Below are 15,557 nucleotides of genomic sequence, written 5' to 3' on the forward strand. Positions count from 1 at the left end.
GCTTCTCTGTCATTTACTGTCTCATTAATCCGTGTCATTCCAGGTGCTCCTCCTTTGGGAGTTCATTATTGCTGGATCCTGGGGATCTCCAAGGCCCTTACTCAGCTCTCAGTGAGACCTGGCAGAAGGACAGTGTGGGCCTTGGGGTGACAAGAGAGACACTCTGGATCCCAGGGATTTTGGAGCAGGCTGCTCCAAGGAGCAGAGCTGAGCCCCTCACACACTTGCTTCTCCTTTCCCACTCTACCAACCCCTTCTGACAGACTTCCAGTGAAAACGTAGCTTCCACCTATGTCATCCCACCCCTCTGCCTAGGTGGGGTAGCAGAAGAGGCCCTGCTGCCAAAAACCCTTTTTACCACTCTTGCCTCTGCCTTCAGCCCTTTCTGAGGAAGAGTCTTCCAGCCCCCACATCCCTGGGACACTTTGCACTGGGAAGACTGGTCTCTTAAAGAGCAGTGATCCCTGTGGGTCCCTTCCAACCTGACATATTCTATGATTTGAAGGCTTTAGTAGGTACTTTGGGGATAGGAATGGTTAAAGCAGCAATCCAGAGGGTCACCTGGGTGCCTGTGACAGAATTCCCTCATGGAGCCATGAGAGAGCAGCCCAGCCCATGTGTGTGAGGAGCTGGGGACAGGTCAGAGCCCCTGTACTGTGTTTGGGGACAGCCAGACCCCTCACATTGGCTCTGGTAGGCACTGGAACCATCAGGGCCGTGGCAAACATGGGGAAAACCCCAGCAGTCAAAGGAGATGAGGGAGGCTGTGGACCCCAGGCCCTTGCCAAAGCCACATCCCTTTCTTTCCTTGGGCAAACAGTGGCTCAGGGTGGGACAGCACTGAGGAATGAAGTGGGGGGCAGTAGGATTCTCTGGGTCATCCCTGGGGAAGGTTGGGGGTCACTGGGGGGGTGGGAGAGTGAGCAGGGGCTGTTGGGGAGCACTGGGAAAGTAGAGAGTCAGAGGGAGCCTGGGGGTTCAGGGGTGGTGGGGTTGGTAGAGGGGCTGCAGGGGGATGAGACTTGTCCTTCCCAAGGCCCTGGGGGTCCCTGTCACCACCCCAATGTGTGCCCAAGTGCCACAGGGAGCCCACCCCCCTGGTCAGTGACCAGGGCACACCTTCCCTCCCTGGGCTCCCCTGACACCCCCACCCCACTGAGGACAGCTGGGGTACCCCAGATCCCTGAGGTCTCCGTGCACTTGTGGACTGCTTGTGAGGAACTGGGGACTGTCACATCTCCTGGGGACACCACACACCCAGGGGGATGCCTGATACTCCCAGAGCTCCCAGATTCCCCCAAGAATGCCCTGATATTCCCAGGGCTCTCTAATTCCCCTAAGGAAATGCTGACAGCTCTCCTCCTCTAGTGAGAATTCCCCCAGGACTGCAGGGAATTCCTAGTACCCCCAGAGTGCTATGAACATCCCCACAGCTCCAGCAACCCAAGAGACACCCCAGTTCCCCATGTCCCCATGATCTGGGCCCCAGGTGGCCATTTTAGGCACAGACTCAGTCCCAAGGACAGGTGTGGGGCCCTGGGATCACCTGGGGGTTTTGGAACAGATAATCCTCCCTGAACAGAGGGGATGGATACCCTTCCCTCAAGCAGGGAGAGGTTTGAGAGCCATAACCCCAACAAAAAAGACTACAGAGCACCTTGAACGTGTGCTGGCACAGCTGCAGCAGGACCATTCATCTCCATCCCCTGAGCTGTCCCACTGCAGGTGACAGCACGTGGTGCTGGGCAAGCAGGAGCCACGAGCCTGGTGTCAGCCCAGGCACTGCTGACAGCTGCTGGACCTGTGCAATGACCATGTGCCTCCACAAACACAGTCTGGATCTCCCCTGGGCCATCCATGTACCTCTCAAAGTCACTGAGTCCAATTTCCCTCACACCAAAATGTAGGAAATGCATTCTCTTGACAATGAAAGCAAAATCTTCTGGGTTTTTACCATATTGTTCCCTCAGGTGCCCTCAGCGTTGCACACACAGATATTACACACAGCACTACATCTTCTACCTAACTTTGAGATCCCTACCACTAAAAACATCACTGATCAGTGATAGATGCACACATAGATAATCAAAGAGTCACGGAGTGGTTTGGGTTGAAGGAACTTTAAAGCTCATCTTCTCCCACCCCCTGCCATGGGCAGGGACACCTTCTACAGTCCCAGCTTGCTCCAAGCCCTGTCCAGCCTGGTATTGGACATTTCCAGGGATCCAGGGGCAGCCACAGCAGCTTTGGGCACCCTGTGCCAGGGCCTGCCCACCCTTATACAATATATACACGTTATATATTTCGTCAAGAGTTGCATTTCCTTGCACCTGCCTTGCACCTTCCATTGCAACAGCTCAAGGAGGAAGATCTCCTCCCAAAACAATGATGGATGCAAGGCTTTCTGTCCTGCCCTCTGACAGCCATCAGGGCCTCCTCGTGCTCAGGCTGCGGCTGGGAGGGTTGAGGGCAGGCACCAGGAAGGAGCCACTTGCCAGTGTGAAGTGATGGTCACAGCAGAGGTGAGAACTGAGGGAAGGCTCATTCAAGATTGGTGTCCTGGGAAATGACGACTATGGAAGATCCTGGCATGTGGAACACGCAAACCCTTCCTCTCTCTCACCTGAGGTGCCTCAGGCAGGAGCTGCTGGTTCCGGCACTGCCAGAACACAACGGGAATTCTCCCTGTGCATCCCCCAGTCCCTGCCAACGCTGGGTGTGTACCCCTGGCCTTGGCCAGCTGGGTCTGCTCCAGGCCACCTCCCATCCTCTGGGGTATCCCATGGCACAGCAGCTCGGGATCAGTGCCAGGGGAGCTCACAGAGACATCCAGAGCCATGTCTGGGCTGACACACATCGATCCACGGCTGCTTGCATCTCAGCTGTGCGAGTCCATGGCGTGGAGATGGTGCCTCAGGTTTTGGCTTTTCTGTTTTTCAGATTCAGTGCTTTAGTGTGCACTTCTAAACTTTGTATTAGGGGATGGTGAGCTCTCATCACAGAGTAGGGACACAAAACAATTCCTTCTCTAGCTGGGGATCAAGGACAAATGATCCAAATCTCAGGCCCAAGAGCACAAACAACATGGACTGAAGAGAAAAACAAGCAGGATGGTACTTTCATAAGCTAAAGCTGTAATTAGACAATTAACTCCAATATGCAAATGGAGCAGAACTCATAAAAGTGTGAGACCCCATGACTGGTTGTGCATTTTGTGACCATTTTAGTTCACCTTGGGTGCAGCCCTGGCTGGACCCTTGTGCTGCCCAAGGTGGATCCATTGAGGCCTCCTAACAAATCCCTACTTTATTCTGTAACTCTGTCCAGTCTCTGTTGTAGGGCAGCCTGCACAGGGCATCAGGGAGAGCTGGCTGACACTCTCCTCTGTCAGATTTGGGAAGGGCTGGTGGTGGGGGAGAACCTTTGCAGTTGGAGGAAAGCAAGGTTTGTACAGTCAGGAAAAGCTCAGGATGGTCCAGGCAGCCCAGGCAGCTCCAGGAAAAGCCCTGGAATGGTAATTTTAGGAGGCATGGCAGGTGGAGGATAAGCTGAGCAACAACACTTGAAAATGATTGTTTCTGTGATGAGGCAGGTTTGCTCAGGGCAGAGCAGGAGGTGACATTCCTCTCACCTTTCATTCCCAGGAATGCAGCTCACTGCAATATTGATGCCTCTGCTGCACCAACTGAATGTTACATCGACTTTATCATCAATGACAGGAACAGGAATTTGCCTGGAATAACTGGAAACCTCTGTCTTACTCCAGTGCTCATAGATGTGATGGGCATTGCCAGTTATGAGCCTCAGTTTATCCAGCTAAAATTAGGGAATGTGGATCCCAGTTCATTTAAATTTCTGACAGGCTGGCAGAGCTGGGGGTGCTCACCTGGAGAGGAGAAGGCTCCAGGGACACCTCAGAGCCCCTTGCAGGGCCTGAAGGGGCTCCAGGAGAGCTGGAGAGGGACTGGGGACAAGGCATGGAGGGACAGGACACAGGGAATGGCTCCCACTGCCAGAGGGCAGGCTGGATGGGATATTGGGAATTAGGAATTGTTCCCTGTGAGGGTGGGCAGGCCCTGGCACAGGGTGCCCAGAGCAGCTGTGGCTGCCCCTGCATCCCTGGCAGTGCCCAAGACCAGGCTGGGCAGGGCTTGGAGTGACCTGGGACAGTGGGAGGTGTCCCTGCCATGGCAGGGGTGGGATGGAATGAGCTTTACAGTCCCTTCCAACCCAAACCTTCCCACGATTGTAATTCCTAACTGAACACACTGAAAACATCCACTTTTTGAAATCACTTCCTAACTGGGCAAAGTTTGCTTCATACATTTATTCTCCAAGATGGCCAGGCTGGTGACATAATTCCAGCCAGGAACTCCCTGTCATGTCAGAGCTGGGCTCTGTGCTGTGAGGATGTTGAAGCCCACATGAGCTGCAGGGGCTCCTCTGCTGTGCTCTCACACTCATCAATAATCCTGAGCATAGCAAAGGGAGCTGAACCCAACTGCCCCCACACAAGGGCTTGTTCTGGGTGCTGTGAGGAGCCACCTGCTGTTCCCTAAGGCTGAAGAGATCAGGGATGAAGGCACCCAGCAGCTCTCATGTGACCTGTGAGCCAGGACCTGGACACCTGCGGGGACCTCATGTGGCACCAGAGTGCAGCACAGAATGTCCCCAAGTGCCCAAGCTCCCACTCCAGCTACTGCTCATAGCTGGTGACAGATCTGACTGGAAACACCCACCATGGTGGAGCCAGAGGATTCTTTTAAGCTCAAATTCTCCCTTTCCCCAGCGGATCCTGATTTTGCCCTACAATGGGCAAGGCAGCCCCTGGCCATGGCAGGATTCCTGCAGGGCCAGCAGTTGGACTTGATGATCCTGGTAGGTCCCTTCCAGCTTGGGATATCCCACGATCCTGTGATTTTGGGAATACTTGCTCTGTGCTTTCCTCAGACACTGCTGGAGCACCAAGCCCCCAATTTCCCCAGACCAGGAATCCCATCTGTGAGTGAGGACAGCATGGGGCTGCTCCTCCCCTGGCCCACCCCAAAGGACAGCAGCAGAACTGTCTGCACCCTCTAGAAAAGATGTCTGCAAATAAATGTGTTGATATGACTGGCAGTCACATTTTACAGAGGGATGAAGGGAAGCCCAAGCTCTTCATCAGCTTTTGGTCCCTGCATTGTGTTACAGAAGGTCTCATGAACATTTGCCATTTCAGAACCCCGTAGAGAAAGCCTGGGGCGCCCTTTGGGGACGGTCCAACAGCCTGAAGAGAACATTCTCCTCCCTCTTTAGCAACTGTTATGTTCCACTTAGCAGCCACTAATCGCCCTCCAAGACTGGTGGCTTAAATGATGCTGCTTTTGCTGGAACAACGACCACCGACTTGCCATCAGGGTGTGCCGGACCAGCTGGGCTGGGTCCCATCTGGGACCCCCTCCCGTTTTCCCTCGTGGCTCCGGGAGGGAGCAGCCCAGCACGGAGAGTCGAACTGCTTCCATCTCTCATCTCTGTGGGTGCGAGGGTGTGAAGGTGCTTCTTAACCCGGCGAGTCTGGCCTTGGTTTGGCTCGGGACGTGGGTCAGGACTCCGAGGCCGGGTGGGTGCAGGCCCCGGCCCGGCCCCGCTCCCCCGTCCCACGCCGAGCTGCGGCTGCACATCGCCCGCAGCGCCGAGCAGATCCCTGCCGGCCCCACCTTCGCTTCATGTGCCGCCAGGTCATTAAAGCTGTAATTACGAGCGGCTTCTGACCAGGTTGGCTCAGCCGCGGGCTCTGATCCGCACAGGGAACGCCCGGATCCTCCATCCCCTCACGGCAGCGCCTTCCAGGGGAGCGCCGGGGACGCTCAGGGGCGCACGGAGCCTCCGTGTGAGGGCTCAGGGCCACGCACCCGCCTTTCCCAAGCCGCAGCCCCGGACGAACGGAGCCACGGGATCCCCGGAGTACGGACCCTCCGAGACCCTCAGCCCGGGCAGATCCCACCGCCCCCGAGGCCAGCGCCGCCTGCGCTGCGACCCCCGGCCGGGGGTCGGCGCTCTCCCACGGGCCGCAAGGCACGCTGGGAGTCGTAGTCCTCGCCCACCGCACAGCGCCCGCCGCCCCGCACCGGCCGCTGCGGCCCGCGCCCTCCGCGCGCCCGGAGCTCGCCGGTCCCTCGGGCCCGAACCACCGCCGCTGCCCGGGGCTCCGCCGGGCCTGTCCCGGCCCCGAACCGCCGCTCCCGGTGCCCCGCTCGGCCGCCGCTTTCCGCTTCCTGCGCGCGGCGCCCCTCGGGGCTCGTAGTCCCGCCGCGCTATTCACGACGGTCCCTGCGCTGTCTCCGCGCCGCACGCCCGCGGCCGGGACGGGGCGCTGCGCCACGGCGGCGGCGTAGGGCGGGCGCGGGGCTCGGGCGGGCGGGAGGAAGGGCCGGCGGGGCGGCCGGAGCGGGTGCGAGCTGCTCCGCCCGGGGAACGCGCGGGGCCGGGGGGACGGAGCGGCAGCGCGGCGCCTCCACCCCCAGGTGAGCGGCGACGGGGGCGCGGGGGAAGGGAGCGGGGACGGGCCGGCCGCCCGGGGCCTCCCGCCGCAGCCCCGCGGGCCGCGGCTCCCGCCCGCGCCGGGGGTGGCCCGGGGCTCTCCCGGCCGGAGGCGCCGGCTGGGCCCCGCCGCCCCCGGGCCGCCCCGCACCACCTGTTGCCGGTGGACCCGCGCGGGGGCTGGAGGCCGGGGCGGCCCGGGGGGCGGGCGGTGCCGGGGTCCCGGCTCGGGGCTGTGCGGCGGCCGGGGCGCCTTGCCCGCGGCTTTGGAGACACCCGGGGGCTGCGGGGGCCCCGCTCGCGCCCCGGCCCCGCCGCACGGCCGGAGGGGTTTTAACGGGCTTGAGGGTCGGGCAGCAGCCGTGGGGGACGGAGCGGCTCCGTGACTGCCCGCCTTAGGCGGCGGTGCCTGCCCTGCCTTCGCCCCGCGCCCGGCGCGGCGGGATCGCAGCTCCAGGTCCTGCCCCGGGCAGGGCAGCCCCGCCTGGGGCACCGCCGAGCGCCGGCCCCGGGCTGGAGCACGGCAGAGCCCCCAGCGCCCCGGGCTGCCTGTCCTGCAGTTCTTCACTCTCACCTCCAGCTCAGACGCCCGTGCTGGGGATGAGCAGGGTTTTATGCAGAGTTTCTCAAGCCTCTACGAGTTTGCCCTTTAGAATCAGTTGACTGGCTATTATCCTTGGGTCTTGAACATCCTAAGGCTGTTGGGTCCCAGTGTCTCATCAAGACCCCTGGTTTTTGCTGCATGTCAGCTCAGCTTCAGTTGAAGCATCTCAGCCTCCAGGTCCTGGATGCAGGAGCCTTAGAGGATGGAAAATGCTTTGTACTTGCTAGCCACTCCATTTACTGAGCTCTCTCCTCTCCCTGCTCCTGGGGTGCATCCCCCCAAGCACCAGGAAACAACTGTTCAGGGTGATCATCCGTGGGCCTGTTAGAGGAGATGGATAATGTGAACGTTGTGTTTGAAATGTCATACTGTTTCCTCCAAGCTGGGAATCTCAATGGAGCTTTGCTGTCCGCAGGCCCGGGATGCGGCTGGGTGGGTTCCATGGTCGGACAGAAGGTTGTGTGGGAATTGCTCGCTGCCCGTGGCCTGGGGCACTGGTGCAGGACAGTGCTGCACTGCTGTGGGTGGGTCAAGAGCTGATGGAGACTGGGAGACGTGTTTGGAGGGAGCCAAGGTGGAGGTGAGGGGTGCATATCCCAGACTGTGGCTCTGAATGCAGAGATCTTGCCACGCTTTGCACGTTGTCACCTGGGACTTGTGCTCCGGGCTCTGCTCTTCCCTAAACTGGAGCACACCTGCAGTGACAGACTGGCTGCCTGTGACTCTGAGAGTCTGCTGATGGCTTTTGTCTGGCCATTTTTTGAGATCCTGCTGAACAGTCTGGCTCGTGCCCCTGAGTGCCCCAGAGCAGGGCTGAGCTGTCTGAGCATAACCTGTCCAAGGCATGATTGAAATTACCCTGATTTTATGTGTGTGGGGATATTAACTCATTTCGAGTTGCATCAGCTTCTGTTTGTATCCAAGGCTTTAAGAGTTGAAGGCAGAAGGCAAGACCAAGCATTGCTCCCTTCCCGGGAGGGGTGGGATGGCTGGAGAGCCCTTTGAAGGTCTGATGAGAGTGGCTGGCTTTGCTAAGCCCGGTTGCTTTGGCAGGAGGGAGAGCAGCCTCCTCCAGCCTGATGACTTGGTGCATAAGGGAACTGGAGGCGTGGGCCAGGCACGGTGTCTCCTGAATCGGAATAAATCTTGGAAAACAACCCAAAAGTGCTAAAGTTGCACGTAAAAAAGGTCAGGCGTCGTGCCCAGACTCGGAGCTGTCTCGTGGTGGCGGAAGGGCTGGGGGACCCCACACAGGAGCCTGGATGTCCTCAGCAGATGCACTGATTACCCCTCACTCTCCTGCTTGCTCCCCCCTTATCTTTGCTCTGGGCACCCTTTATCTTTGCTCGGAATTCTGCTGGCTTTGCAGAGGGAAGTGGCCACGGCCCTGGTGTTCCCTCAGCCAGCTGACAGCAGTTGGCTTTAACTGCTGGAAAACACGCTGCTCTCTTCTGTCCCAGAGGTTTTGTGGGAGCTTTCCAGGTTTGTGCTGGTTGCACGTGAGATCCAGAGAGAGACTCAGCCTGTGTCATGTGCCCATGGTCGTGTTGATCCCTGCTGCTGGAAACATCATCTGCTCCCAGGTGGAGAAATGCTGTTTTCCTCCCATCTTCCCACTTCTTCTGAATCCAGGCTTGGTTTTTTCTGGCTTTGTTCAGACTCTTCCTGTGAACAGAGGGGTCTGGGAAGGACCAGGCCCTGTGGCATTTCTCCAAGTGAGGATTTTTATGAAGCAGAGGGAAGCCGGAGTGAGGGACTGTGGCTGCCTGCGGTCAGAGGAGGCAGATTTGGACAGCGTGTGTCAGCCCAGTGTCCTGCCACCATGGCTCTCTCCAGTGCCCAGAGCTGGGGAGAACCTTGTGAGCCCCCTGTTTGCTGGAACTTGGGGCTCTGATCAAGGTCACACTCAGTGCAGCCTTGGGTGGGAAAGCTGCTTATGCGGGTGGGACAGGTGAGTCAGTGGCTTCCTCCTCATTTTCCGTCATAATCCCACTCTGGAGCGAAGCGAGCTGCCTCCCTGCTCCTCTGCATCTGCCTGTGTTCACCTCAGCCTTGCTGCTTGCTGTTGGAGCCTTCCTGAGAGGCTCCCTGCTCTCCAGGCCACAGTCACCAGGCTGGGCAGGGAGGCTGCTCCGAATTTCTGTCACATTTGCTGTTTGGAGTGTTGACACTTGCCTTGCGTTTAGCAATGGCAGCTGAGGAAGCCAAGAGAGGCAGAAGAGCTGCTGCCGGCTCACAAGAAACATGTAACTCTTGCCCTCACAGCTCCCTTCCCCGTGTGCTGGCAGCTCTCAGGTTGGCTGAGAGGAAATGCTGGTGGTGTTCCCAAAATTTGCTAGTGTTCAGTTGCTCAAAGGATGAGGAGGGTTTTTGTGTGCCATTTCCTCTTGCTCTGGAAGAAAAGAACGCTGGTGCCCTGGTGCCTGGGCAGAAGGGAGAAGGGGGAGCCCTGGCAAGGAAATAGGATCCAGAGAAATGTGTCACCCGCAGAAAGAGCAATTGTTTTCCTGCATTTCCATGGCAGAGCCTTGTCCTGTTCAGGCAGCCCGTGTTTGACAGCCAAGATAATACATTTATATTGATGTAATTAGCGGGACGTGGAGTTTGCTGAATGGCTCGGGGGCAGCCTGCTTTTCAGACTAACTCCAGCAAATAGATCAGGGAGGATTGGAAAGCTGCCGTGGGTTGCTGGAATTGGCCCGTTGGGTTTCTGGAGGTTGAATACATAACTGCTGATATTTCCTATTGTGCTGTACCATGCCTATTTGAAAAGAAAATAACTCAAGGGAACATGGGGCTATTTTTGCCAGCTTGAGATGATCAAGTTTGATTTCTAAAAACTGAAGCCGAGTCTTTAGGCTTGCACATTAAAACCAGTGTTGGAACCATATCTCTGTTCCTCCACAAATGCGTGCCTCCACACTTTGCCAACGGTGTAAACTCTAATGAGCGTTCATAAAAAAAGAAAGAGCTTTTCTGTTCCTGCAGTGCAGCCCCTTTTGTAGGAAATGCTGTGGGCCTGAGCAGGCTCAGCACCAGGGGGGGTGGCAGTGACACAGTGTCAGGGGACTGAGCTGGTGTCCTGCCCCAGCCCTGGCGTGAGCAGCCCTGATAACCTCAGGGTTATCAGTGCATTCTCAATTTGGTGAAATAGAGACCAAGACTTTACAAAAAGCTGTTGTCCTCCTCCAGTGATGGTGCCCCAACTCCATTTCTAATGTGATGCTTCCAGTGGCACCAAAATTTCCCCTTCACCATCTTGTTCCCAGTCCCAGCCCAGGTGATTTCAGTTTACTGAAGATATCACAGGCAGCTTCCCAACTTGTGTCCTTCTGCTCCTGTAACAAAAAGAGAAAGTTACTCATGGACAGCTTTGCTGGCAGGAAATCCTCTGTGTTTGTGCTGGTCTGTGGAAGTGGGAGCCCAGCACCAGGGTCTTTGTGTGCTGAGCTCTGTGCTCTGCTGTGGCCATGGACAATCCACAGAGGCTGCAGCACTGATGTGGTCAAGGTCTTGCTCTCCAGCTTGCCCCTTGTCAGTCTGCTTCCTGCAGACTCCAGCCAGCAGGCAGAGCTCGGGATGTCCTTGGAATTCCAGCCCTGGAATTCCAGCAGGTCTGTGCTGAGCTGCTGGGCGCTGAGTGCTTTCCCTTCCTATACCCTGCAATGGGCAAGGATACTGATGTGATGTGGCACTTGGGGGGTGCTCATTAGCTCTCTTGAATCTCCTGCCTTTCAGTGCAGTGAAGTGCCTTGGAGGGGCTGTGGGCCGGGAATTCCCTGTGTAGCTGCACAGACCCTTGGGCTAAAAGGATCAGGGTGGTCCTTTTGAGCCTGAAGGGTTCCTGAATCAGTCCCTTATTTACTCATTACTGATCCTGAGTGGTGTTCCTGGCCACACCCTCCCTCTGCTGCCCTGGTTCTGTTAGCAGCACCTGTCCAGGTGTTCACCACAGGGCACCTTCTCCCCACTGCCTGGAATTGTCAGTGCTGGGGAGTGCTGGAAGAGAAAAGCTCTTTGTGAGTTCACCATCACCTTCCCCAGGGGTATCACACTGCATCTGATGGTGTGGCTGTGGAGATGGTGAGCAAGGTGAGGGGGCAGAATGGGGTCCCTTGCTCTGCCATGCTGCTAAAGAGGCTCACTGATCACATGGTGCCAGCTGAATCCTTATTTCTGTCCTCCCTCCCCAACCTAAAATAGAGGAAGTGAGAGTGTGCTGGAGAGCCAGACACTTATGGACAAGGGTTCTTGTTGCCACCATCTGCTAAAAGCCCGTCCCAAAGGAGACAGCACTTTCCCAAAGCAGGAATTTCACTAAACAGGTTGTTTTGAGACACAGAGTATGAAGGAGGAAGGGGAGATATCTCAGAGGAGGGAGGTTTGCCGAGGCAACTACTCAAACGTCATGGCTGCTGGGGGTGGGATGGGCATGTTTGCCATAATCAGAGGAATTTGTACTTCAGAATCTCCAGGAGATGTAGCTGGTAATGATGTCCTGGCTATGCAGAGTAATTAACATCTGTTTCTGTATTTGAACATTCAGGCAGCGTGCCCGGCCAGACATCGCTGCGTTCCCATCCGGCCCCTCGGGAGATCCTGCCCTGTTGCTAATTGTCGAGAGCTGTCCAGAGTCCTCCTCCATGTGATCCTGCTGTGCCCCATCCTGCTGTGCTCCTGAGGTGTGCCATTCCCTGCTCTGATGACAGCTCCCACCAGGATGCTGAGCAGCAGCCACCGGCAGGGAGGGAGGCCAGTGGTGGGCACGGAACTGTAAAGTCACAGCCAAAAGTTCTGAGAGCACGAGTGAAGAGTCTGAGCTGACCCAAAAGCTGTCTCCAAGCTCCAGCTGGATGTCGTGGGAAGCTCTGCAAGCTGGAGTTCAAGGGGATGCTGATTGAGGGACCAAAAATGTGAGGTTGGTTGTCTCTGCTGGTGCCATGCTGATGGGCCTGGTGTCTCAGCAGTCATCTATTCTTATGTGCCTTCTTTCACTCTGTCCAGCAGCTTGGGACAGCAGCTGCTCCTTCCAGGCTTGGAGTGCTCCCAGTGCTCGGTGCAGGGACCTTCTAGCATGCTCCTTCAGCCAGGCCACTCAGTGGGTGCCAGCAGCAAGACACCAGGCTGACCCTACAGCGACTGGCACTGCCCCTGCCAAGCAGGAATCGTGTTGGGTGAGAGGCTTTTCTGACTCAGCTGGCACTGGGCTGGGCTGGGAGGGGCTGGAAGGAAGGAAGGAGACCTTCTCTCCTCTGGTTTGTGAGCACAGTTACCCTGCTTCGTGTCTCTCATGCCTCTTGTTCTTGTCTTTCTTCCTTGTTTGAATTCCTCCTTTGAGTGTTTCTGTGCTGGCTGTGTGAAGGCTATGTGCTTAAATGGGTGAGGATACCAATGTCCTCTGGTTTCCTCATGGTGAAGAAGGAACTGTGAAAGTGGAAGAGAAATTGTGGGGTCTTCCAGCACCTCGCAATCTTAATCTCACATGTCTGTCCCAGGCTGTGTTTGAGGCAGTGCAAGGACAGGGCAATAAATGAAGAAACTCTGCATGGGTTTGCCTGCAGTAACCACAGAGCGGTGGCAGTTCCCAGCCCACTGGGACAGAGAGGTGACTGTTGAGCCTTGTGTGGCTGGAAATTCAGAGCCTGGAGGCAGGACAAGGTGCTGGGAAGCCAGTCTGAGCTTGGACCATCAGGATACATTTGCAGCGTGTGATGGTGTTTCCTTGGATTCAGATGACATGGCCTCATCCACGTTGGGGCTTTGGATTAATCAGATGGACGCTGGTGCTTGTTGTGTGGTGGCCCATCTGGCCTGGCTGGTTGTTATGGACTAGCTGGAATCTTTTTGTGTAGTTGGTGCCCAGCCACAGCAGAAGGTCTGCAGGAACCTCTCATGGCTTTGGTCAGTGAAGCTGGGCCATGAGCACTCTGGTGTTTGGGTGGTGACTGTCACCAGGCAAGTGTTGGTCAGATCTCCACCATGGCTCCTTGTCTTGGCTGAGAGGGATGAGGTGGCATTCCTGCTCTTGGATCTGTTTTGATGCAGCCTTGGAATGTCTTCCCAAAGCTCCTGCCCTTGTTCCTGTTGCCTGACCTTGCCATGTCTTAGCAAGCAGAGCCTGCTGGAGGGAGCCTGGGGGTCTGCAGCACCACACAAGGCTCAGGCCTGTGGATGTGTCTTGCAAGGCATGTGGGAGTGGCTCCAGTAACATGATCTCCTCTCCATCTGCCCTTTTGGTTCAGGATGCAGCCAGCAGCCCTTGGTTAAAGCCCTTGGTTAAAGCTCAGCTCCCTCCTCATGCTGGAGGTACCTCTCGTGGCTGGCTGGCTTTGCTCCACCATTACTCAAACCATCTGCATTGTGTTTCAGCCCTCTCTGAGTACAGCCTTTTCCTCATGTGACCATTGTGTTTGTTCAAATGACTGTTCCCAGAAAATATTGTTTAAGGTGTGTGTAACTGAACACATCCTACAGTTCCAGCTGTACCGGTGTAGCTGAAGAGGAGCTACTTGTGATGGAGACAGTGAGCCAGTAAAACTACTCTGGTGAGGAGAGGGGAGGGTTGTGGTGGTCTCAGGCACTGTTTTGTTTGTATCACTTCCTTGTGCCAGGTGTTATTCCACACCTGCAATTTCAATACAACGTGATCTCCTAACAGAAGCAATGGCATGGCAGCCACGTCAATGTGCAGAAGGATTGATGTGTTTTTCAGGTGTCATCTGGAGGTGAAGAGGTGGTGAGCAGTAATGTGGTGCTTTCTTATTAAATGGTTGTGCTGAGCTGTGCTTCCCTGGTGCTCAGAGAAGCTGTGGCTGCTCCATTCCTGGAAGTGTTCAAGGCCAGGTTGGATGGAACTTGAAGCAGCCAGGGATAATGGAAGGTGGCAGGGGGTGGTAGGAGGTGGGATTTAAGGTTCCCTCCAACCCAAACCATTGTTTGATTCTGATTGTAGATGAGGAACTTCCTCTCTGCCCCCGAGTCTGTTCCACCTCCCTGTTCTCTCCCAGTTCCCTGTGCTCCTGGGGAGGGCAGGGGCCTCTTGTGCAGCTCTCAGCAATTATTGTGCTTTTATCTCTTGGTTGTTTGTGATGGAAATGCCAAATGGCACCATTGTCTGACAGGCTTCTTCCACCTCTGCGCTTGCCTGAGGCACAGCTAGAGATGTGTTGGCTTAAATCTAGGCCAGTTGGTTGGAAATTGGGACGTGGTGCCTGATGAAAGCCAGGGAAGGCCAAATTGCACTAAAATGGCAGAAGGAGACAGGCAGGTGCTGCTGCCTGTGTGGCTTGGGCAGGGCACTGCAGTGTGGACTGGAGCTATCTCTAGGGAGGGATGCAACTGGATGGGTCTTGGGCAAATGATGTATTTACTGTCTGTCTAATCTGTGTCAGAATTAAAGCTGTGACTGGACTGTCTGGGGACAGTGTGCTCAGGGGACATCTCCACCTCTCAAGCTTTGCTTTCCAAGTCTGTGTCCTGAGTTTTCACTGGCTCTGAGACTGTTTCTTGCTGCAGTTCTCTTCCCCTCCCTTCTGCACTGGCCAGCCCTTCATCTGCTTATCTGTCAACTTAGCATGATCTGAAGATACAATCCCTGCTGTCCTTTGGGAATGACCTTGTGTCTGTGCTATGTCTGGGCCTCTATGAATTTGGGTTGCTCAGTGATGGGGGGAAGGAACTTCATGGGTCATCAAGTCCAGTTCCATGCTGCTGAAGATGGGCAGTCATCTCATGCAGGTCATGAACTTGTCCAGGAACTAATTATTGGAACTCATGCTGTGCTTTTTTCCCCAGTGCTTCTGGAGCAGCTGGTCCAGAGGTCTGCTCTTGGAAAGGTTAGAAGCCCTCCTCAACTTCCAGTGTCCACTTTTCCGGGGTTGGTTTGCTGTGCCTGTGTCATTGCCGAGTGTTAGCTTGCAGATGAGATGATGACTTGCACATTTTTTTCCTTCTCTGGTTCTCTGTAACCTTTATGTCCTGCAGCAGTTGTGACTCTGGTTGGAGATCTGTCCTGAGAAATGTGCTGAAGGCTGTTTTGTTTTCCCATTTGGGCAGCTTGGGTTGGCTGGGCCCATTTGTTTCCTTGTTGTGCTTTTGAGTGTTTCAAGTGCAGGTGGAGCTGTGAGCTGCACAGTTTGTGAATGTTAGCGAGTACAGAAGAGCACTTTATGTGCTGCTGTCATTTCTGTCTTCTTTTTTAATGTTTGTCCTTGCTACTTGTGCCACCTTGCCCCTTCAGGAGGGAGAGATGTCAGAAACATTTGAATCAAGGTGAAGCTGATAAAGCAGTGTATTGAAGAACCAGTGCCTGGCTCTTACTCGTGGCTCTTATTCATGTTTATCTCTAGCTGTGAATGTGCAATAACAACAGTTCTGTTCAGCACAGGCTGGCACAGCCTCAGACAGGAAGATCTGCTGTTTACCAAGCAACACT

At 55.8% G+C, this 15,557-nt stretch overlaps 1 protein-coding gene across 7 annotated transcripts in view; it reads left to right on the forward strand.

The window, feature by feature from the left end:
* Window positions 1–6,403: 6,403 nt before the first annotated feature.
* CAPN15 (calpain 15) overlaps window positions 6,404–15,557 on the forward strand; it is a 56,070-nt gene continuing 46,916 nt past the window's right edge. For 2 of the 7 annotated variants that reach the window (XM_030958373.1, XM_030958377.1), the window contains exons 1-3: window positions 6,404–6,503; window positions 11,670–12,041; window positions 12,131–12,297. Coding sequence is in view for 2 of the 7 variants with exons in the window: in XM_030958371.1 (XP_030814231.1) it covers window positions 12,064–12,297 (234 nt within the window). In the remaining 5 variants the exon portion in view is untranslated. The other 5 variants (XM_030958371.1, XM_030958372.1, XM_030958374.1 and 2 more) reach the window with 4 other exon arrangements.

This window comes from Camarhynchus parvulus, chromosome 14 (genome assembly GCF_901933205.1).
Source record: "Camarhynchus parvulus chromosome 14, STF_HiC, whole genome shotgun sequence".
NCBI classification, from domain to species: domain Eukaryota; kingdom Metazoa; phylum Chordata; class Aves; order Passeriformes; family Thraupidae; genus Camarhynchus; species Camarhynchus parvulus.